Genomic DNA, 23,757 nt, shown 5'->3' on the forward strand with positions numbered 1-23,757 from the left:
AGTGATAAATAATGCACATTTTGAATATCTGCTGCCAGAGAGATTCTTTTGGATCCCTCATCCCCTGCCAGTGTTGGATTATTACTCTAACCCACAGATTCTCAAATGCAGCACCAGCAGCTACCACTGTGTACACAGGAATGTGTGCATGGGTCTCTTGTCACAACCAGCTACGAAGCACAGGGCCGGCCCACCCATGAGGCAGGCTGAGGCAGATGCCTTGGGCAGTGGAATGCCAACAGGAGGCATCCTAGCCAGCCACTAGTGGAGAAGTGGAGCGGTGGCAGCTTCCTGCAAGATTTCACCAAACGCTTGCAAGACCTCACTGTCCTCACTGTTGTTGTTACCACATTGTGGCACTGCTGTGTGACCAAAGTAAGGGGGGTGGCAGTGACAGCAGGCAGTGCAGGTGGCACCTTCCTATGTCACCTCAGGTAGTGTAAGAGGACACCTCACACCTCATGAAGCATGTGTTGGTGGTATGCTAACAGGAGCAGGGGGAGTAAGATAAAATAAGTGCTGATGGACAGATTGTAATGCATGTAAATGACACGACACTTTCCCCATTTTCAAAATCAGAGCAAAAACGACCCAGAGTCCACCTATGATGAAGAAAACATGGCTTTTAGTATTTCCGGGCTCTTTGTAGCAGGGACAGACACAGCCACCAGTTCTCTGAAATGGGCGCTTCTCCTCCTGGCAAGTCATCCAGATATCCAAGGTGAGAGAGGGAGACCTGTGCAGGGCTTCCTTTGATCTCTAGAGTGGACTGTAATTCTTGTGTCAATTAAATGTTATGGATTTTCCAAAAATTTGTAAGAAACTGATAGCAAATTAATGCAAATTTACAACAAATTTAAAAGTTGATTATCTCCCACTCCCCGTTCAAAATGTTAGCAGCAAAGGAACGAGAGAAAAGAAACTATAATATACTTTTTCCTCATTTCTGTTACTTTTCCATCCTTTCCTCAATTTCCACCGGTTGTGCATATTTAAATTCCTGCTTAGATTTTTATCTAACTACAACATTTATCCATTTATTTAATGTCAGGTGCTGCTGGTGGTTGCTCATCAGTAACCAGGCAGGACTCCAACATGTCTTTTACAGGTTTTATTGTGCAAACTATTTACAGTGCACATCTAAAAAGTTTATGTCCATCTTATTCACTTGCAGAAACTGGGAGTGGCCCCTTCCAGCTTCTCCCCCAGCATAAGAACTTTGGCACCCCAAGCCTCCTCCTCCCCTCCTTGTGTTTCACCCCTCTGTGCAAGCTGGGCAACGGTGAGGTGCTTGGGCTCTCAGCAGCATCCTCGAGCCCTTTCCTCTCTTGGCTGGCCCCTTCCCTCTCTTCACCACTGGAGGTGTGGCTTTCCCCACCGCTGGACGAGGAACTGCTCCTCAGAAGTTTGGTGGCTCCCTCTATCCCAGCGGCGCCCCTGCCTCCCTCCCTTGTTCCGATGGCAGTCCCCTGACATTTAAGTTGAGTTATTCTTCCGCCATCTAACCATATAATCATCAAACATAGTTTCAAATCATATTTCCTCCAATACAACTGATTTGTCTTCCTTTATGCGTTCTCAACATTCTGAATAATAATGGTAATTATATAATCTTCTTTAACCCCAGCATTCTCTCCAAACTTCACAATCCTCAGAATCATTCAAGAAGACTCTTTGTCTTCTTTGTTATGCTGTTCCTTTAAGAAAAAAAAAAGAAAGAAAAGGAAAGGAAAGGAAAAAGAAAGAAAAGACAAGAAAAGCTTGACAATATCCATTTTCCCAGACTGCTCTGCCCCCCTTAACACTATCCCTACTAAGTACTGGAGGAAGAGTGAACCTTATGCCTGTGAAACTTTAAAATGTTATCCTTAATATACCCCCTCCCAATATTCAGCCAGGACCATACATATCCCCTTCTGTCTTTCACGTTACCAGATTCATTCTTCTTTACAAAGCACATTCAGTTTTTATAATGTATCAACAACATGAAATTCAGGGTTACTTCTTCCTTTCTCTCTGAATGCTTTGGACATTGAGAGAACATTCTCATGCCTTACCAAGAACCAGAGGCGTAGCAAGGTCAGGAGGTACCAGGTGCAGAAATTTTTTTGTCAACCCCCCCCAACATTGAAATTGAAATCTGTCAATGAGAGTCAAACCCCCCCCCCCCAGAAAGCTGGACACCCCTAGGCATGAGGCAGCTCCCTATGTTACCAAAAGCAATGCCTCAGCCACAGACTAGACCATAGGGTCATCTAGTCCAACCCCCTGCAATGCAAGAATCTCAACTAAAGCATCCATGACAGATATCCATAAATAATCCCTTCGTGAAAATGATTGACATCCAGCCTCTGCTCAAAAACCTCCAAGGAAAGAGAGCCCACCAACTCCTGAGGAAGACTGTTCCACTGTCTAACATCTCTTGCTGTCAGAAAGTTCTTCCTGATGTTTAGTGGAATCTCTTTTCTTGTAACTTGAAACCATGGGTTCGAGTCCTACCCTCCGGAGCAGGAGAAAACAAGCTTGCTCCATCTTCCATGTGATGGCCCTTAAAGTACAGTGGTACCTTGGGTTAAGAACTTAATTCATTCTGGAGGTCCGTTCTTAACCTGAAACTGTTATTAACCTGAGGTACCACTTTAGCTAATGGGGCCTCCAGCTGCCGCCGCGCTGCCACTGCCACCCCCCAATTTCTGTTCTCATCCTGAAGCAAAGTTCTTAACCCGAGGTACTATTTCTGGGTTAGTGGAGTCTGTAACCTGAAGCGTCTCTAACCTGAGGTACCACTTTATTTGAAGATGGCTACCATCTCTCCTCTTCTCTTCTCTAGGCTAAACTTACCCTGCTCCCTCAACTGGCAAGAGGCAGCTCCCCATGTTACCAAAAGCAATGCCTCAGCCACAGACCGTAGGGTCATCTAGTCCAACCCCCTGCAATGCAAGAATCTCAACTAAAGCATCCATGACAGATGGCCATCCAGCCTCTGCTCAAAAACCTCCAAGGAAGGAGAGACCACCATTTCCTGAGGGAGACTGTTCCACTGTCTAACATCTCTTGCTGTCAGAAAGTCCTTCCTGATGTTTAGTGGAATCTCTTTTCTTGTAACTTGAAACCATGAGTTCAAGCCCTACCCTCTGAAGCAGGAGAAAACAAGCTTGCTCCATCGTCCATGTGATGGCCCTTAAAGTATTTGAAGATGGCTACCATCTCTCCTCTCCTCTTTTCTAGACTAAACATCCCTAGCTCCCTCAACTGTTTCTTGGTTTCTAGACCCTTGATCATCTTGGTTGCATTCCTCTGCACACGTTTCAATTTGTCAATTTCCTTTTTAAATTGGGGTACCTAGAACTGCACACAGAACTCCAAGTGTGGTCTCACCAAGGCAGAAGAGAGTAGGACTATGACTTCCCTATACTTCTTATTCTGTGAACTACCCTGAGACACCCAGGTATAAGGTAAAGGTAAAGGTACCCCTGCCCGTACGGGCCAGTCGTGTCCGACTCTAGGGTTGTGCGCCCATCTCACTTAAGAGGCCGGGGGCCAGCGCTGTCCGGAGACACTTCCGGGTCACGTGGCCAGCGTGACGAAGCTGCTCTGGTGGGCCAGCACCAGCGCAGCACACGTAAACGACGTTTACCTTCCCACTATAAAGCGTGCACTTAGATAAAGCGTGCACTTTATCTACTTGCACTTAGGGGTGCTTTCGAACTGCTAGGTGGGCAGGAGCTGGGACCGAAAGATGGGAGCTCACCCCGCCACGGGGATTCAAACCGCCGACCATACGATAGGCAAGCCCTAGGCACTGAGGTTTTACCCACAGTGCTGCCAGGTATAGGGCGGTATATAAATGCAATTAACAACAACAACAACAATACTTCTGCTGATGCAGCCTAGAATAGCATTGGTCTTTTTTGCTGCTGCATCGTACTGTTGACTCATGTTGAACTTGTGCTACTGGCTTTAAAAAATTTTTTGTGTATCTAGGGGGGTATGGACAGGAGCCCTGGACCACTGTCTTCTCTCTCTCTCTCTCTCAGCAATCTATAATATCACATCAGATCCAATAGGGGCCAAATCCACTGCCCATAAAGGGTTACTGGAGTCACAGTGAAAAGCTTTCTGAAAAGTGTCCTTCTCATCTGGCAATGGAAAAAAGCACCATTCAATCTTAGTTTGAACGGCATGCATGAATGAAACAGCACGATGTGTAATGTGTGAATGTAGCATGGAAACATGTACAATGCTCTTCTTGTCACATGCACACATGCCATCACAGAACTAGAGAATTAACTCAAAAGGGCAACTCAGTGATGAAGGGAGTGCAGCGTGTTCAGAAGACAAGTGGTTGGTGCTTAAAAAAATAAGCAGAAGACAACAGGAGACGACGAGTCTAGAGACACAATAGAAACTGCTAAAACTGCATTGTGGGGGAATATGTATTTTCCTCTCCTATTAGCAAAACTTACTGGGTTGTATCTAAAGTTTGCTTACTCAGGAGTAAATGCAGGAAATCACTGGGACACACTTCCAGAGGGAAAAGAGGAAGACAAAATTGGGTGGCAAACCGCATTCCTCCCAGAGTTTAAAAAAAAATCAAAGAACAGAATAATGTGATTCTCCTCTCAGCAATTCATTTCCACCACCACCCCTTGAGTACTGGAGCGCAAAGACAAAAGAAGAATTTGGATTATCTGTTTTCCATTTGATCTTCTGGCTATCGCTCTAGCCCTTTAACACTGTCCACGCCGAGTACTGGGGGGAGAATGAAGTATATATATTGTCAGGGATGATTGGTGAATGCTAGCAGAGATAAGAGTCTGGGAATTCAGCCATATTTACAAGATTTATTGGTTTCTTCTTGCTATGTACAAAGAGCTCTGAGAGTCAGCCTGCATCATGGTGAGTCAGTTGCAGAGACTGAATCAGCTTTTGTTTTCTTCCAGCAAATCCACTTCCTGAACCCAACCCCCTTCCTTCCTCTGTTACGAGAGCCCAGAAGTGGCTCCCCCCTCTCTGATTCATTGCTTCCTGACAGCCCTTCGTCACCCTCCTCGTCCAAGGAAGTACAGCTGCTAAGCAACAGAGCCAGTGTGGTGTAGTGGTTAAGAGCAGTAGATTCGTAATCTGGGGAACTGGGTTCATGTCCCCGCTCCTCCACATGCAGCTGCTGGGTGACCTTGGGCTAGTCACACTTCTCTGAAGTCTCTCAGCCCCACTCACCTCACAGTGTTTGTTGTGGGGGAGGGAGGGAAAGGAGAATGTTAGCCGCTTTGAGACTCCTTAAAGGGAGTGAAAGGCGGGATATCAAATCCAAACTCTTCTTCTTCTCTTCTTCTGTAAGTCCCCATTCTCTCCCCCTTCTCAGCCTCCAATTCCCTGACATCCACCCCCTCCCCAAAGGCCCCCCCTCCTCCTCAGGAGAGACGGCTGCTCCTGTTTCACCCATATCAGGAGTCGCAGGAGGGAAATCTAGGAAAATGTCATCCTCATCTTCTGTATCCTCAAAAATGTCCCTCCAGCCCTCCCACAAACCTGCAGTTTCTCAGCGATCCTTGAGATGTCCTTTTCCCCAGCCGTTTCCACCAACTTCTTCCGCCCCCCCCATCGTCCGATGGTGGGAAACCCTTGAAGTCCCCTTCATCATCCATCCAAACACCTGTTTAAAGAACTTACCTGGGGGTTTTGGTTTTTTGGGAAATAAATCGTGGAACTCCTCCACCAGATACTCCTCAGTGATGCAACCTTCTGGAACCCACGTGTTTTCTGAACTGGGCGCCCCTTCCCAAGCCACTAGATACTCTAGTTGCTCCCCGTTCCAACGAGAGTCCAGTATTTCAGTCACCTCATTGCATTGCTCCCTTTCCTCTATTTCGGGCAATGGAACCGCCCCTTCCCCTCTACCCTGCCGGATGCACACTGTGTCCCCAACCCGGATGACCTCCCCTGGTCTCCTATGCTTGTCTGCCTCCCTTTTGTATACTACTTTGGCCCTTTCCAAATTCAACTGGAGCTGCTGGTGAATCGCCTCCATTTCCTCCGCAAACTGTTCTGCGGCAGGCACACTCCATGACTCCTCCCCCCCTTCCTGGGAAAGCCCTAGGGTGACACCCGTGATTGGCGAAGAAAGGAGTCATCCCTGTGGATACGTTCTCCGCGTTATTGTAAGCAAACTCCACCAGTGCGAATTTGTCCACCCAGCCGTTCTGTCTCTGACTGACATAACACCGCAAATACTGTTGCAAGACAGCATTTGCTCTCTCCGCCTGCCCATTGGTTTCAGGGTGCCTCGCTGTCGTGAAGCTCACCTCTACTTACAGCAAACTCATGAGCCTGCGCCAAAACCATGAGGTGAATTGGGTCCCCCTATCCGAAATCACCTTAGAAGGGACTCCATGCAACCTAAACACATGAACAGCTATGTGTCTATGAACAGCTTGGCTGTTTCCTCCGCCGTCACTGCATGTGAGCACGCCACAAAATGACACATCTTGGTTAGGAGATCCACCACCACCATGACTGCTGTTTTCTCCTTGGACCTGGGCAGGTCAGTGATGAAATCTACTGATACCACCTCCCATGGCCTCCCTGGTGTGGGCAAAGACTCCAATAACCCTGCTGGAGCAGCCCCTTTGGCCCTCTGGCAGGTGTCACACCCTCTTACATATTCCCTCACGTCCTCCCTCACTTTAGGCCACCAAAATTCCCTAGTAACCAACAACATGGTTTTGTGTTGCCCAAAATGTCCTGCTGTGGAGCTGTCGTGAAGTTGCTTGAGGACTCTGGCCCTTAGGGATTCACCTGGAATATACAATGCCCCCTGATAGAACAGAAGCCCCCCTTTTCCCTCAAAACCTCCCTCAGCTCCCCCCTTTCCCCTTAGCTCGTCCATCTTCTGCCGTGCAAAGGCATCGTCTCTGATCAATTGCATCAGTTCATCGTCCTTTACCAATGCCCTCCCCCCACAAGTCCACCTTTTCTCGGGAAACATGAGCCTGGTTACAGGAGGTCCTTCTTCCGCCAGGTACTCTGGTTTGCGAGATAGCGCATCCGCCCTCACGTTCTCTTCCCCTGGCACGTACTGAATCCTAAAATTGAAGTTGGCAAAAAACTCCGCCCAGCGTATCTGCCTTTGGCACAGCACACGTACTCCAGGTTCTTGTGATCCGTGCACACCTGTATCTGGTGCCTCGCACCAATCAGGAAGTGTCTCCATTGCTTGAACGCAGCCACAATAGCAAGCAATTCTTTGTCGTAAATACTGTAGTTTAGCTCCGACTTCTTCAGCTTCTGGGAGAAAAAGGCACACAGCCGCCAATCCCCCTTGTCATCTTGCTGCATCAGTACCGCTCCGATGGCCTGGTCAGACACATCAGTTTCCACCCGCAGCGGCAGGTCGGGGTTGATGTGCAGTAGCTGCTCCTCTGATGCAAAAACCTTCTTAAGCCTCTCAAATCCCTCTTGCACCACTTCAGTTCACATAAACTTCTTCTTCCCACCAAGGCAGTCCGTTATGGGCACCGTCAACTGCGCAAAGTTTTTGATGAACATCCTGTAGAAGTTGCTGAAACCCAGGAATCATTGAACATCCTTCCTGGTCTTCGGGCTTTTCCATTCCACCACAGCCTTCACCTTCTCAGGATCCATCGCCAGGCCTTTATCTGACAACCTGTAGCCCAGGAACTCAACCTCCTTCGTGTAGAACTGGCACTTCTCCAGCTTCACCCACAGGCAATGCTCCTTTAGCTTGCTCAGGACTTCCCACACGTCCTTCACATGCTGCCTTTCGTTGTCAGAAAACACTAGGATATCATCCAAAAAACAAACGCAGTTACGATACAGCAGCGGCCCCAGCACGTGGTGCATGAAAGCCTGGAAGCACGGGCTTCCACATTGCAAGCCAAAAGGCATGACGAGATATTCGAACTCCTCCAGTGGGGTAAACATGGTGGTTTTCCACTCGTTGCCCTCTCGCACCCTGATGAGATTGTACTGTCAGTTAAATTCAGCTCCGATCCTCCGAGCTGTTATGGCTCATCTTGGCTTGAGCCCAGCAGAGTATTCCCAGAGTCCACAATGAAAGGATGAGGCAGGTATGGTGCTACATTGCTATGCTTTATTACTAAGCTATGCTGAGAGCATACAAATATACATCTTGTCTCTGTGAGAAGCAGAGAGCAACTCTGACAAAGAAACGACAGAACAGAGGAAACAGGAAACCAGTGAACGTCACATCCCGTCTCCCTTTCCCGTGGGAATCCAACTGTATCTGCACTGTGGAATGAAAACATAGTCTTGTGACTACAAGCAGCTGCTCAGTGAGAGAAACAGAAACTAACATGTACGCCCCCCAAAGGTCCAGCTTAGTAAAAATTTTCCCTTTCCGCACTCTCGCCAAAACGTTGTCGATTCTCGGCATGGGGAAGGCCACGGGTTCCGTCAAGGAGTTGAGCATTCTGAAATCCACTACAAGTCTCTTCTCGCTCGTAGCTTTATTGTCCACAAAGAACACCGGGCACCCACCCACAGCTTTGGATTCCCTGATGAATCCCCTTTTTAATTTTTTGTCAATTAAGACTTTCAACTCCCGCATCTCTTGATCAGACATGGAATACAGCTTCCCCACCGGCAGCTTGGCCCCCGGGACCAGGTTAATCTGGCAATTGTATGGCCTGTGCGGCGGTAACGTGTTGGCCTCCCTCTCACTGAACACTTCCTCCAAGTGTCAGTATTGCGGAGGGATTCTGCCTTTCCTTCCCATGCATGTTGCCGCCATCTTGGCCCCCCTGACTCGAGGTTCCCCTACCCCCAGGCAATTCTCCAAACAGTGTGCCGACCTGAAAGTCAGGGACCGCTGGTGCCAGGAAACCACCGGATCGTGTAAGGCTAACCAACTCATACCCAGAATAATGGGCGGACCAGCCAACGGGGCTACGTGGAAAGCGATGGTCTCGGAGTGCGTGGAAATCTGCATCCTCATGGGAGGAGTCTGATGGGTCACCTCCCCTCCCAAAAGTTCCCCTCCATCAATAGTGGTCACTTGCAGAGGAAAATCCAAAGGCCGAAGGTGCAATTGGTGCTGCGCAGCAAAGTCCCTGCTAAAAAAATTGGCACTGGCTCCTGAGCGTGGACCTCCATCGCGTGGCCATTTGGGAGCTCCAGCAACACCCTCACCACTATGCCCAGTTTGGGGTGCCCTGGTCAAGGCTCTTCGCTGCCCCGGTTCCCAACCAGCCAGGCCCTCCCGTTTCTCTGCACCTGGGGCACTTCCTCTTCTCCCTGTGTCGTAGCCCCCACCATTCCCTGCCAGTTACGATGCTCCGGACACACTCTGGCAAAGTGTCCTGGCTTCTGGCATAAAAAACATTTCTTGGCCGCCTGCCAGTCCTTTCCCTCCTTCTTGCTTGGCAGTTGGGCCTTTGAATGTTCCCGCGCACGGGCTGAGTCAATTTCCATGGGCTCTGGCTGACTCTGACCTTCAGTAGCCTCTGCCGGCATCTCAAGAATGCGATCTCCATGGAAGCGCCGCCCTCTGCTCTCTTTTCTCTCTAGCAAACGAGCCTCCTGTCTGAGACCCTCTGCTAAAGCAGCCTTGGTTAGTGCGTCCATATCTTGGGGTCGAGGCCCTCTGGCAAGCTTATCTTTCACTTCAGAATTCAGCGCAGCCTTAAACAGAGCCTGCACTGGTTCTGAACTCAAATCCCACCCCAGCTTGTGGACCAGCATGGCGAACTGGGACCAGTAACTGCGCACAGTCAAACTCCCTTGCTTCAAAGCCAAGAGCTCCTGCTGAGTCATATCAACTTGACTCTCATGTGTAAACATAACATCCATTGCCTCAAAGAACTTTGCCAAGTCCCGAAGAGCATTGTTATTAGCTGCTATCAGTGGCCTGACCCAATTTCTAGCCGGGCCCGATAAGTGGCTAATTAAAAAAGCAATTTTCTGCGCATCGTTAGCAAAATCAGCCCCCTGCAGTTCTAGGGCATATTTCATCTCCGTTTTAAATCCCAAATATTCTTGAGGGTCCCCGTTAAATTTACTCACCAGCATAGGCATTCTTCTTCCCAGCAGGTCCCCTCTCGCTTCTCTGATGCGCTCGACTCTCTTCCAATCTGATACGCAGTTCCTCCGCCCGAGCCTCCAGACTGGCATTGCGTTGCTGTAAATCAGCCAGTTGCTCCTCCATTGCTCTTATCCTCTCTCTCCTGCTAGCACCTGGCAACTGAGTCTCTGCAAGCTGTCAGGGATGATTGGTGAGTGCTAGCAGAGATAAGAGTCCGGGAATCCAGCCATATTTACAAGATTTATTGGTTTCTTCTTGCTATGTACAAAGAGCTCTGAAAGTCAGCCTGCATCATGGTGAGTCGGGTTGCAGAGACTGAATCAGCTTTCATTTTCTTCCAGCAAATCCACTTCCTGAAGCCAACTCCCTTCCTTCCTCTGTTACGAGAGTGGCTGGGCCCCGGAAGTGGCTCCCCCCTCTCTGATTCATTGCTTCCTGACAGCCCTTTGTCACCCTCCTCGTCCGAGGAAGTACAGCTGCTAAGCAGCAGAGGCTTATCTCTGTAAGTCCCCATTCTCCCCCCCTTCTCAGCCTCCAATTCCCTGACATATATTCAAAATAAACCTTCTGTTTCTGTAATTTTCTTCAGATAAAGTCCACAAGGAGATAGAAGATGTTTTAGGTTCTTCTAACACAATCTGCTATCAAGATAAGAAGAAACTGCCCTACACCAATGCTGTGATTCATGAAATGCAGCGCTTTAAATATGCCTTATTTATGGGGGTTCCTAGGCAATGTACAAAGGATGTGAAGATTCGTGGTTTTCTCTTTCCCAAGGTAAAGAAGAGTGATACAACTGCACGCCTGTATCCCAAGAGTCTATGAGTAGGTTGGATATTCAGAGATGCCCCCAGCCATGCAGGAACTTCCTGTGTAGTCTAAAACAGGAGTTCCAGCTGCAGACATGTTTCACTAGTGCTATTCCTGGGGCCATGTGGCACCTCAGAGGAGCATGCAGTGGCCAAAGGTCTCAGCGAGGCCTTTTTGAAACAGGTGTTGGGGGAGGCCCTGCTGTATTTCTGCTTGTATAGAAATATTTTTTTAAATAGAAAGAAGTTGAGGATGAATATGACCACTGTTAAATACCCACCTGTCCCCCCAAAACTCCATTCAGTTTGAACTCTGCAAAGATTCGTCCTGGGACAGTGAGGGAGAATCCTGGAATGTGTTGATATGAATGCATTCCAAGTTAATTCTTTCTTCTTTGCAGGGGACTGCCGTTCTTTTTGATCTGCGCTCTGTTCTTCTTGATCCAACACGATGGGAGACTCCTGCAGAGTTCAACCCGAATCATTTCTTGGACAAGAATGGACAATTTGTGGACAGAGAAGAATATCTGCCATTTGGTGCAGGTGAATGCAAAAGTCCAAGCTGAGTTGTGGTCTATAGACATGCTTATTGGTTGGCTTCCAGGAAATGACATCAGCAGAAGCAAGAGAGTAGGGCAGAATGGATGCAATATCCCCTTGGCAGGAGTGGCACTGCTGGTCAGCAGGATGGGGCAAGGCTGTTGATAATTTAGGGAATTTCTGGGTGAGTGATTTTGGACTCACAGGTACCCAAACCCTTATGGGGTTCACACTTCACACTTGCCACCCCATTGCCCTGTCCCTGAGAGAGGTAACACTGCCAGCACCAGGGTTGCTCCCTGTCACACGTCACTGCTGGATGCCATCCAACTTCTTTTCAGGTGACAAGGCTAAAGCTCCCCCACCTCTTTTCATGGAATATAATTTAGCCTGCTATGAAACTATACTCAGAACTGAGTCTGCAGTTAAACTATCCCACTTCCGTACTTCTCGCACTCTGAACTGTAAAGGAGGCTGCTGTATGTTCAGGTTTCAATTTTCAAAGAACAAAGGAATATTTTTGCACCCTCTGTGTCAGGAGCCAGGCATTGCTGTCTGCGCCATGCCTGCAAGTATTCAGCAGACATCCTCACTGCTAACTTAAAGGCTCCTGTTGACTTTTTAATACAAAGAATTATGCCTATTCAATTGTTGACGAGAATGTTATAAATTAAAAAAAGGACTGGTTCATCTTTAAACGATTATACAGTATTGTTTAACATGTTCTTGTTGGTGTCAAGGCAAAAATAGGTGTATAGAAAGGAGAATTCCTTGGCTGCCAAGATCCAGGTTTGGGGCAAGTACTATTTGGTGAGAGAACCTCAACAAAGATTTAAAATTACAAAAATGTAGGAAAGTAAAGCATGGAAACATATGCTTTAAAATAGGCCCTTGTGGGTTCCTTCCAAAATTTCCCTCTTCCCCTACCATAGTAAAAACCCACACATTTGCTTCCCCACCCCCATCCTTCAGTCCGGACACTGAGGTCCAGCTCCAAGGGCCTTCTTGCAGTTCCCACACTGCAAGATGTGAGGTTACAGGGAACCAGGCAGAGGGCCTTCTCGGCAGTGATGCCTGCCCTGTGGAACGCCCTCCCAGCAGATGTCAAGGAAATAAGCAACTATAATGCTTTTAGGAGACATCTGAAGGAAGCCCTTTTTGGGGAGGTTTTTAATGTTTAATGCTATATCATGTTTTTAATATTCGGTTGGAAGCTGCCCAGTGTGGCTGGGGAAACCCAGCCAGATGAGCGGGGTATAAATAACAAATTCTTCTTCCTCTTCTTCTTCTTCTTCTTCTTCTTCTTCTTCTTCTTCTTCTTCATGATTTCACTTTCCTATGTCTAGTTCTCCAAAGTATTATACAGTATAGCATGTTTTATAGTTGCGAAGTAATTGACACTGAAATGTAATTTATTACTCAGTTGCTGACTTTCCCATGTCTCCTCTTCAGGGGCTCGCATATGTTTGGGAATGCAGCTGGCAAAGATCGAAATCTTCATCTTCCTGACCAGCTTGCTGAGAACATTCAGCTTCCAGCTGCCAGAAGGAGTGAAAGAACTCAATCAAGAGCCTTTACTAGGGGCTACAACACATCCCCATCCTTATAAACTCTGTGCTATTCCCCGTGGCAATGCAAACCTCTGATTTTGTTTAAAAGCACCATTTTCCTCTCAGTGTCCCTCTAGTCCTACTTTACTCAAACTTCTGTCATTGCTTAAAACAGACACTTTTTCCCTTTTATTGTAAAACCCATCTCATAATATTCAAACCGGATGGCAGCATGCTGTTGGCCATGTGAAGGTGTCAGTTGCTTGCACATTTATTTTTGCTGTTTCTTAATAAAAGTATTATTGTTTTGCTGGTGGTTCTTCTGATTCTGCAGTTCCTGAAACAGCTCTGGTCAAACAGGCACTATCCTCCTGGACCTCTCCAGCTTCCTCTCATTGGAGGCGTGTGGTGGATTGGGGTGAAGCTTCGTGATGATACTTTCATTAAGGTACTTATTTCTAACTCAGTCAGTTTCTAACATTTCTAACATTCAGTCAGTTTCTAACATTTCTAACACTTATTTCTAACATTCAGTTTCCAGTATACCTGAAGGCGCTTCTCCACCACCATCATTCTGCCCGGACACCGAGGTCCAGTGCTGAGGGCCTTCTGGCAGTTCCCTCGCTGTGAGAAGCCAAGTTACAGGGAACCAGGCAGAGTGCCTTCTCGGTAATGGCACCCACCCTGTGGAACGCCCTCCCACCAGATGTCAAAGAGAAAAACAGCTACCAGAAGACATCTGAAGGCAGCCCTGTTTAGGGAAGCTTTTAATGTTGAACAGACTATTGTATTTTAATATTTTGTTGAAAGCCGCCCAGAGTAGCTGGGGTATAAATAATAATAATAATAATAATAATAATAAATAATAATAATAATAATAATAATAATAATAATAATAATAATAATTGTTATTATTATTCCAGCTGCCAGAAGGAGTGAAATAACTCAATAAAGAGGCTGTACCAGGGGCTACAGCACATCCTAATCCTTATAAACTCGGTGCTATTCCCCACTGCAATACATAATAAAACAGAAAAATTTTAGGGGCTGCACATCTACTTCCTTCACTCAGCAACCCCTTTGCCACTCTTAACACATGAACCCCCTAGAATTTCCCCTTCCCTTCTCATCTCATCCCATGCAACTACTGAGGTCTCTTTTCACCTTTGCAGCTTCATTTCTGAAGCCACTCCTCTCTTATTTCCTGCAGCTCTGCATTGCACCCATTTTCAACTTCACCCCATCTCCTCCTGTTCTTTTGCCTCTGCTTTCATCTTCATCCCTTTCCCCATGCCTCCTACTCCCTCCTTTTGGGCAACTTCCTTTGCATCCCCCCTTTTTACTCTCAGTCCCTTTTTTCCTCCGCCCTCTCCTTACTTTTCTCTCCCTTACACACAGATCATTCCTATTCCCTCAGGTTCTCCTCTCTCCCTCTTCTGCAGTTCCCCTTTCAACACATACTCCATGTTGGTATATGCATCTCTGGGGCATTGAAGGTTAAACCACAGAGCCTAGGACTTGCCGATCAGATAGTCGGTGGTTCGAATGATCCGGAAGCTGTACGCCGGCTCCCTCGGCCAATAAAGTGAGATGAGTGCTGCAACCCCAGAGTCGGTCACGATTGGACCTAATGGTCAGGGGTCCCTTTACCTTTACCTTTAAGCTAACACAACAAAGCCTTTCTAATTCCCTTCTCACTGCATTCAAACCTTGTTGTTTTTTACAATAATTTTCATTAATTTTTCAATTATACATCTCAAAATAAACATTTTACATACTGTTAGATATCCAATGATTTCCCTCCTCCTTCTTCCAAGGTTTATTCTGTTTATCATTCATTCCTGAACATTTTACTATGATCATTTTGATCAGTTCTCCATTTTTACATCACTCAAAATTAATCATTAATCACACTGCTGATTTCATATTAATGCTGCCAGCATTTTCAGCTGTGAACAATTATTTTCCATACAATTATCTCTTATATACACCAAATATTTACTCCAACTTTCATGAAACTTCTTTTCATCCTGGTCTCGTATTTTTCCCGACAATCTGGCCAGTTCTGCATAATTCATCATTTTAACCTGCCATTCCATAATAGTAGGTATTACATCAGTTTTCCAGTTCTGGGCCAACATAGTTCTTGCTGCTGTCGTGGTGTACAGAAAAAGGTTTTTATCCTTCTTTTTAATTTCCCTCCCTGTCAATCCCAATAGAAAGGCTTCGGGGTTTTTTTTTAGAAAGGTGTACTTAATTTTTTTTAAAAGTTCATTATAGATAGATTTCCAGAAGCCCTTCACATTGCCGCAGGTCCACCACATGTGGTAGAGGTCTCTCTCCGCCTCTCCACATTTCCAACACTTCCTATTTTTCATTCTGTACATCTTTGCCAATTTTACCAGCGTGAGATGCCATCTATATCATTTTCCATATGTTTTCCTGCAATGCCATACACGCCGTAAACTTCATATTTACATTCCATAATTCATGCCACACTTCTAATTCAATATTGTATCCGAAGTCAATGGCTCACTTAATCATGGCTTCTTTTATCTCCTCATCTTTATTAACATATTCTTAATGTTGTAGATGTAGTGCTAAGAGTTCCTTAAATCAGTTAAAAACCAAAAAACCAAAACCAAAACAACAAACTCTTTCAGTCGTCCAGCTTTGCAGCCTTCCCCCCCCCCCCTTGATTCCGATGGCAGTCTTATATTATTTACCTTGGTTTCTTCAAACAGCTTGTTTTCATGCAGGACAGCAGCTAATTCCGGAGAAGACTCCCCCCCCCCAGTGCACCAGTCAAATTATTTCCAATAAATAAAAACTAATCCATAATTTGTTTGGTTGAACTGCAGGAAATTTGTCTGCTGTAGGAGCACGTTTGAGCCCAGCGACTGTGGCTCGACCTTCGGGGCCACCTGGCTCCTAATGGAACCTAATGGACAGACCCTTTGGGAGCACGCTTTAGGTCGCAGCAGGACCCCTTGACTTACTGGCTGTACCCAGGATCTATTTTGGAGCATCCGTTGCCCCCGAACCTCTCCAAAACTCCAAAAGAGCTGCTGAAAAGACTGCGTTCGAGCTATGAAGGCATTTGAATGATTTTTTTTAACTAGCGCAAAAATCCTTGCAGCAGTCGGAACAGAAGGGGGAGGCCAGGCAATGTTTGCAATTATGTGATTCCCAAATGATCTTTTCTTTCTTGACCTCCCCTGCAAAATGAAAGAATCGCGTGCATTGTGATGTTATTCTGTCTGATACTGGGGAAAGAAAGGGGAGCCAATGATTTATGCTCAACAAAGGGCTTTACATTGTTTTTGTATAACCTCCCCTCTCGACCAAGGTTAATGGATGTTAATTTAATCATTTTTGGACTGGACCAGGAGTTGAGGAGAGAGAAAATTGGCAAGAAGAAGGACTGCTAATTGCATCTGGCAGGAGTTTTGTTTTTGTGACTTTGTTTTTTAACTGTGAATGAAGGAAAATAATTCCCAGAATTTGAATGAAGGAGTAAGTGGAAGTCATCTTGTCAGGGAGTTATTTATAGCCCAGCAAGTTCTTGTACAATGGAAGGAATGTTTTCAAAGGAGTGGAATATGAATGGACAAAGGACGTTGACAATAAATTATCTCTACACTCCAGGTCAAGGGACGCGGGTGGCGCTGTGGGTTAAACCACAGAGCCTAGGACTTGCCGATCAGAAGGTCGGCGGTTCAAATCCCAGCAATGGGGTGAGCTCCCTGCTCCTGCCAAACTAGCAGTTCGAAAGAACATCAAAGAAGAAGAAGAAGAGTTTGGATTTGATATCCCACTTTATCACTACCCGAAGGAGTCTCAAAGCGGCTAACATTCTCCTTTCCCTTCCTCCCCCACAACAAACACTCTGTGAGGTGAGTGGGGCTGAGAGACTTCAGAGAAGTGTGACTAGCCCAAGGTCACCCAGCAGCTGCATGTGGAGGAGTGGAGACGCGAACCCGGTTCCCCAGATTACGAGACTACCGCTCTTAACCACTACACCACACTGCAAGTAGATAAATAGGTACTACTCTGACAGGAAGGTATACGGCGTTTCTGTGCTCTGCTCTGGTTCGCCAGAAGCGGCTTAGTCATGCTGGCCACATGACCCGGAAGCTCTACGTTGGCTCCCTTGGCCAATAAACCGAGATGAGTGCCGCAACCTCAGAGTCTGTCACGACTTGACCTAATGGTCAGGGGTCCCTTTACCTTTTACACTCCAGGTCTGGAAACAGAGTGCTGGAAGGGCTGCACATGTGAAATAGATATTTACATCTTTGGGAATTGCAAGTAAACAACAAAGGCTAGCCATGAAAATGGATTAAAATTAATAGAAGGATGAAAAGATGATTAAAGAAGAAGAATGAAGGAGCAACATCAGGAAGCAATGGGCATATGTTTGTAAGAGGAGCAGCAAACTTTTTTAAAAAATTGCATTAAGATTTAAATAATTTGGATGGATTTGCTAAACTTTGGAAAACACACACACACAGAAATGCATATGCATAGAACTAGCACCCTCCCCATGTACACGCAGGTCCCTCAGAAATCAAGAGCAAAGGACTCAAAGACATTTGACTGCTGAGGCTTCCTGTAGAGCAGGGGTCCTCAAACTTTTTTAGCAGGGGGCCAGTCCACTGTCCCTCATACCTTGTGGGGGGGGCCGGACTATACTGTGGAAGAAAAAAATGAACGAATTTCTATGCGCCACAAATAACCCAGAGATGCTTTTTAAATAAAAGCACACATTCTACTCATGTAATAACACGCTGATTCTTGGACCATCCGTGGGCCAGGTTGAGAAGGCGATTGGGCCGCATCCTGCCCCCGGGTCTTAGTTTGCCTACCCATGCTGTAGAGCCACAGGCTGTTGCTGGGGAAGGGAGGGGAGGGGCTCAGAGTGAGCAACATCACCATGGAGAGAAGTACTGGATTCCTGCCTTGCTCCACTATTATTGAATGAAACCATAAATACAAACTTTCTTTGATCCTTGATGCTACCGGGGGAGGAGAGGATCCCTCGAGTCTGATGCATGCTGATGAATTTGTCTGTTTCAAAATATTACTGCATCAGCATTACTCAAGCAGTTAGCATCAGTTGGCTCCAAACCTTCTACTAGTTAGTGTTCAGGCATTCCCATCTAAAATGTACTGCACAGCTAGCTGATAGCACCTATTATGCCATCAAAGTAGGTGGAACAAAACAAAGAGCACAGGTTGCTCTGGATGCAGTCCTGCTGTTTGCAAGACTGTTGGGTTGAAATAACGACAGACAGGTAGCGAGTGTCATCTGGGAGGCATCTCTTGAGCAAGTCTCAAGGAGCCTCTTTTATTGAATATTACAGCATTGCCACATATGTGCTTATTGCTGATTGGTTAACACAAGTACAAAGCAAAAGGTTGCATATAGGCATTAATCACCGATAGATTAAGGGCTGGGAAAGGGAGCACAGAACTAGACAGGCATGAAAACCTCCTAATTAAAATATAACTAATGATTGATAATGCAAGACTTAAACAATTACGTTCCAATAGATGTGGTCAACTATGCATTAAGGACAGGTCAGGGTACGGTGTTTCATGAACTCAATGTGAACTGAACATTCTGGGGTGGTGAGGGAATGTCTTAGTATTGGGACGGTTTGTGCAGCATTATGTGCAGGAGCGAAGCGTGAGAGCAAGACTTCCCATCAGGCCACAGTCGTGTATTAGGATCATAGCATCCAGCATCCCATCACAAGACCACTCTTTGTGTGGTGAAATATACCCCAGGTGCTGTTAAACCATCAAAGCAAGTATTCCCACTTCTCCTTCCAACAGATACTCTGGCACACCTCAAAAGCCCGTCCTAATGAAGAAGGAAGAAATGTGTGGACAAGAGATAAACAGAACAGGGCTCTTTCCAATCTCTCCCTTCTCATGGCCCTATCAGACTATAGATAATTTTTGTACATAAATGCATCTACATTTGTGCCAATAAGTGCATTCGTTTGTGAAAATAACCTACAAAAATGCATTAAATAAGAAGAAATAGCTTGAAAATATATGGGTATTAGTCAATACCAGGAAGGGAAGAATACCCAGCCAGTTTTGCAGCCCACTAGCAGTGACACCCCATTGCAGAGTTTTCTTATGCAAAATAGGCGTATTTCACTATTTCAAGTAGCGTGATTGGTCTGCATATAAGTCTAGCACTTTCACTCATTCAGGGTACTGTCTTACCACAAACCCTGTTATTTTCTCATATATATGTGTGTGTGTGTGTGTGTGTGTGTGTGTGTGTGTGTGTGTAAAAAGCAGAATACAGTGGTACCTCATGTTACAGACAGGATCCGTTCTGGAGGCCTGTCCGTAACATGAAATGCCCGCAACTCGAAGTGCTGTGTCTGTGCATGCGCACAGCGTGATCTGGTGCTTCTGCACATGCGTGATCGGCGGAACCTGGAAGTAACCCGTTCCGGTACTTCCGGGTTGCCGCAGAACGTAACGCAAAAAGACGTAACATGACTGTATAAGCCTTGTTTGTTACTACATGAACCAGGAAGCTAATCAATAAATAATCCCATTTCAGAGTCCTCCCACTCAGCATAGTTTTTTTCAGCATACTACATGATTCATTGGGATGTGTGTTTATAAATACACAGGCAGTTTTGTAATACTATGAAAAATGTACGACTTTAGTAAAAAGGCTGCAATCCTATACAATGGGAGCAGGTAAAATTTCTGTTTATATCAGATGGAGGAGGATGATAGTCTTCTTAGGGATATAACAGAGCACCGACAGAACAGAACACCGACCAGAAGCAGCACCTCAACACCTTCCACATACACTGTGTCAGGAAGATTTAGGGCATCATATGACAGCACAGAGTCTCAAGCAAAGATGTTCTCTTCCAAGCCCATAAAATTACAAGCTTTACTCTCTTCCCTTGGATGTGGAAGATTGCTGGAGGGGAGAGAAGCTGTGATATCTTCCATATTATCATAATCCCGAATTAATCCAGAGTAAATGGATTAGGTTCTCCGTATGTTCACTAGACATCCATGAAGATATGCTGGGTTGCTGATGGTACTGCCCAAAGGCAATGGGAATCCTGTAGAGATAATTGCTTTTATATGTTATTAATAAATATAATTTGCATGTTTTGGGAGAGCCATGTTCCCACAAATACTATAGAACCAGTAATATGGGAGAGAGTGATTTGTTCAGCTGTCAAATTTTCATTTACAGCTTCTACTAGAATAAACTAATGGATATGGGAATCAGAAACAGATGCTTCACTCACTGAGCTCCAAGATACCGGGATGCCAGCAGGTTAGGAAAGGCTGATCTCAACCATGATACCAAACAGGCATCCAAAAGAAGTTGGGTCATGGAACATGTTTCTGGGCTTCTTCATGGTAATTACTGGTTTTTGTTTTTACTTCCCTTGAAGCGCTATGAAATGTTCCCTTGAGTCATGAAGCATCTTCCAGGGCCACACAAGAAGGCGCTGTCCTCTAGGGAGTCTGTGCTTTTATGTGCAAAGGAGGAGATAAAGAAGCATAAAGAACATCATCTGCTACGTGAACCACAGGATTTCACTGATTTCTATCTACTTCAGATGGAGAAACTAAGTATTTGTCTTGTATGTGAACATGGTTAATTCAAAGAGTCATCACATTCCCTGCAAGGATTTGAGGGCCACCATCAGGATTTTGTGGGTTGCTGATAATATTTGCATTCAGTGCCCCCTCAACAGCACTTCCCAGAGATTATTGTTAACTAGTAAAGTTGATTACAAAACCCACATGTGCCTGCATTGAAAATAATGAAAAAACAAATGTTTTCATAAATTTGATGGCAAATATGATTGAATGGTTCAAAATGGTGCCTAATGTGTGTTAAAGGATATTCTTGGTGTAATTATTAGTGTAAGGTTTAATCTCTGTTCCAAACTGAAACATCTTACACTACTCAGTGGTGGAGGAAGGGGGCAAGGGGGTGGTCTGCCCTGGGCGCCATCTCTGAGGAGGGGTGACAAGAAGGCACCCTGTGGGTGGTTTGCCCCATCGCTTCTAGGCGTGGTAGCACAAGCCGCCGCCATTGCGCTGCCGCAGCTGCATGCAAAAGATCCTCCACTCATGCCTGCATCCTCCTCTACCGTCCATACAGCGCTCGAGCGGCGCCACTGGCAAACCAACCAGTGGCGCATGTGCAGCACTGCTCAAGTGCCGTACGGCATACCTTAACCCCCCGCCTCCGCTGCAGTCACGAGTGAAGGATCCCTCCGATGATGATGCCGCTGCAGCTGCAAGCAGAGGATCCCACCATCATACATACAGCATGCGTGCATGCGTGATACATAGCGGTGCACGCGCTTGTGCTGGCAGGCGATTTGCCCCACCCCGGGTGCTGGTTATCCTTCCTTTGCCACTGACACTACTTGTAATCTATCTAGCTCAGGAAGCCAGGAATTTATCCAGAGAGCCTTAGATGAGCAGAAGGAGCTGCTCACTTTTTAAACTTACATCCAAAGACTTACCTGGAGGATGTAGACCCCCCTGCCCCTGGATGGAGAATACATAAGCTTACTTATCCCAAGCGTGAAGAGTGCAGTTGAGCTCATGGTCTTCTTGTGGGCTTGCCCTAGACATCTGCTTGGCCTAATCCAGTGGGGCTCTTCTTATTTTACTCTATTTAGCAAGTGTGTCTGGGTGATGTGATATTAAACTGTATGTTTTGATAATATTCCAGTGTTGCAGCATCTCTTGCTCAGTTTCTAACTGATACACAAAGAGAGGTTATTAGTAGTCCCTGCAATAGAATGACCTGTTCACACCATATATATTTTAAATTAGTCCCTGCAATAGAGTACATATCTGTTTTCTCTACAATATGGATCTCAGTGAATAAGTTGTTCCATCTTTTCCCTCATTGGTTTCATCAGTATTCAAAGACCAAAATTCTCACTGTCATCAGTTGAAGGCGTTTGAATTAAACAGAAGCCTGAACATTTAACCTTCTCCTTGGGTAACTAACCTCTCTCCTGCCCATTATTTATTGCTTAGAAATTTTTTTCCCTGGAACTAAATGCCAGAAACGTTAATCATTCACCAGGGAGAAACAATTATCACAGAAAACGTCTTCTCCTCTACCTTTTGCTGTATGATAAGTAGGCATGGTTATTTATCAAATGCTAAATATGTAAATAAAATTATTATTGTTCAAATCACAAAATATTTAAATTCTTTAAATGATATAAAGGTTTACTAAGTTTATGCTTTTATACAGAAACTTCAAAAGAAGCACTTAAGACTTATTTCTTAAAATCAAATGTGGTGATGTGGGCTTTTGCTTTGTTCTTAGAAAAAAAAAGAGTACAGTTTTCTCCTGAAATTACCTATCCTAGTGCTAATGAAGGATAGGCTTGTTTAGTCTGACTTCAAAAAGTTTGTTTTCTTTCCTCATGGGAAGGATGGACATATGCCCTCACGTTACAGTCCTCTGAAAGGCTCTCCGGATGAAATCCAGTTTGTAGATAAAGAACCTGAGGAAGGGATAATAATAATAATAATAATAATAATAATAATAATAATAATATACCTTTATTGTCATTGTACACAGGTTGTACAATAATAAAGGTATTATAATATTATTATTCTTACAGTGGTACCTCAGGTTAAGTACTTAATTTGTTCCGGAGGTCCGTACTTAACCTGAAACTGTTCTTAACCTGAAGCACCACTTCAGCTAATGGGGCCTCCTGCTGCTGCTGCGCCGCCGGAGCACAATTTCTGTTCTCATCCTGAAGCAAAGTTCTTAACCCGAGGTAATATTTCTGGGTTAGCGAAGTCTGTAACCTGAAGCGTATATAACCTGAGGTACCACTGTATTATTTCTAATAATAATTAAATGAGCTCCCCCCGCCCAACACTCAATCTCTTATCGAGCAACACACCACCTCACAAGTCAATTTCGCTATGTTAGAGAGCAATCACTTCATCAGCAGCTAGCTCCTGACAGCAGACCAAAACAGGCACACAGGTCACAGTCTTCTTCACTTGATTGAGATGTATTATATTCAAATTATAGTAATTATTTCTAAACTTCAATCAAATTTTCCTCCATCCTACTCACAACAGTCTTGTGAAATAGCTTATGCTGAGGGATGGTGACTGGCCTAAAGCCACCTAGTGAGCTTTCATGGCTGAGGATTCATCCACATGGTACAGTGGTATCTTGGTTCTTGAACTTAATCCGTTCCGGAAGTCCATTCCAAAACCAAAGCGTTCCAAAACCAAGGTGCGCTTTCCCAAAGAAATTAATGCAAAATGGATTAATCCATTCCAGACTTTTAAAAACAACCCCTAAAACAGCAATTTAACATGAATTTTACTATCAAATGAGACCATTGATCCATAAAATGAAAGCAATAAACAATGTACTGCAGTCACACAATCAATCAATCAATAGCTGAACTGGGTTTCACACAGTCACAAAAACAAAACAAAAAGAGTTTTAAAAAGAAAAACGCAAAATAAATAGCAAAAACAGACAGAATTCAGCAGAACACTCAAAACGGAAGTGTGGCACTCAAAACGGAGCACGTTCAGCTTCTGAATAAAGTTCGTAAACTGGAACACTTCCGGGTTTGCAGTGTTTGGCTTCCAAGTTATCTGAATGCCAAGGCGTTTGAGAACCAAGGTACCACTGTATATCCACAAGATACACTGGCTAAAGGGCTATAAAAGATGACGTGTTGGTTGAAAGCCATTGCCATGAAACACAGGT

At 45.3% G+C, this 23,757-nt stretch overlaps 1 protein-coding gene and 1 long non-coding RNA gene across 3 annotated transcripts in view; one reads left to right on the forward strand and one right to left on the reverse strand.

Moving 5' to 3' along the window:
• LOC310762207 (cytochrome P450 2J2-like) overlaps positions 1 to 13,087 on the forward strand; it is a 29,521-nt gene extending 16,434 nt beyond the window's left edge. The window contains exons 6-9 of the mRNA XM_083612899.1: positions 580 to 721; positions 10,653 to 10,840; positions 11,274 to 11,415; positions 12,865 to 13,087. Of these exons, the coding sequence (XP_083469025.1) occupies positions 580 to 721; positions 10,653 to 10,840; positions 11,274 to 11,415; positions 12,865 to 13,058 (666 nt within the window). The 3' untranslated portion in view covers positions 13,059 to 13,087. The remainder of the gene's footprint in view (positions 1 to 579; positions 722 to 10,652; positions 10,841 to 11,273; positions 11,416 to 12,864) is intronic.
• LOC310762276 overlaps positions 1 to 23,757 on the reverse strand; it is a 466,366-nt gene that overhangs the window by 354,437 nt on the left and 88,172 nt on the right. The gene's annotated exons all lie outside the window — the stretch shown is intronic.

The sequence above is a fragment of the Podarcis filfolensis genome, assembly GCF_964270895.1.
Source record: "Podarcis filfolensis genome assembly, chromosome: 5".
In the NCBI taxonomy this organism is placed as follows: domain Eukaryota; kingdom Metazoa; phylum Chordata; class Lepidosauria; order Squamata; family Lacertidae; genus Podarcis; species Podarcis filfolensis.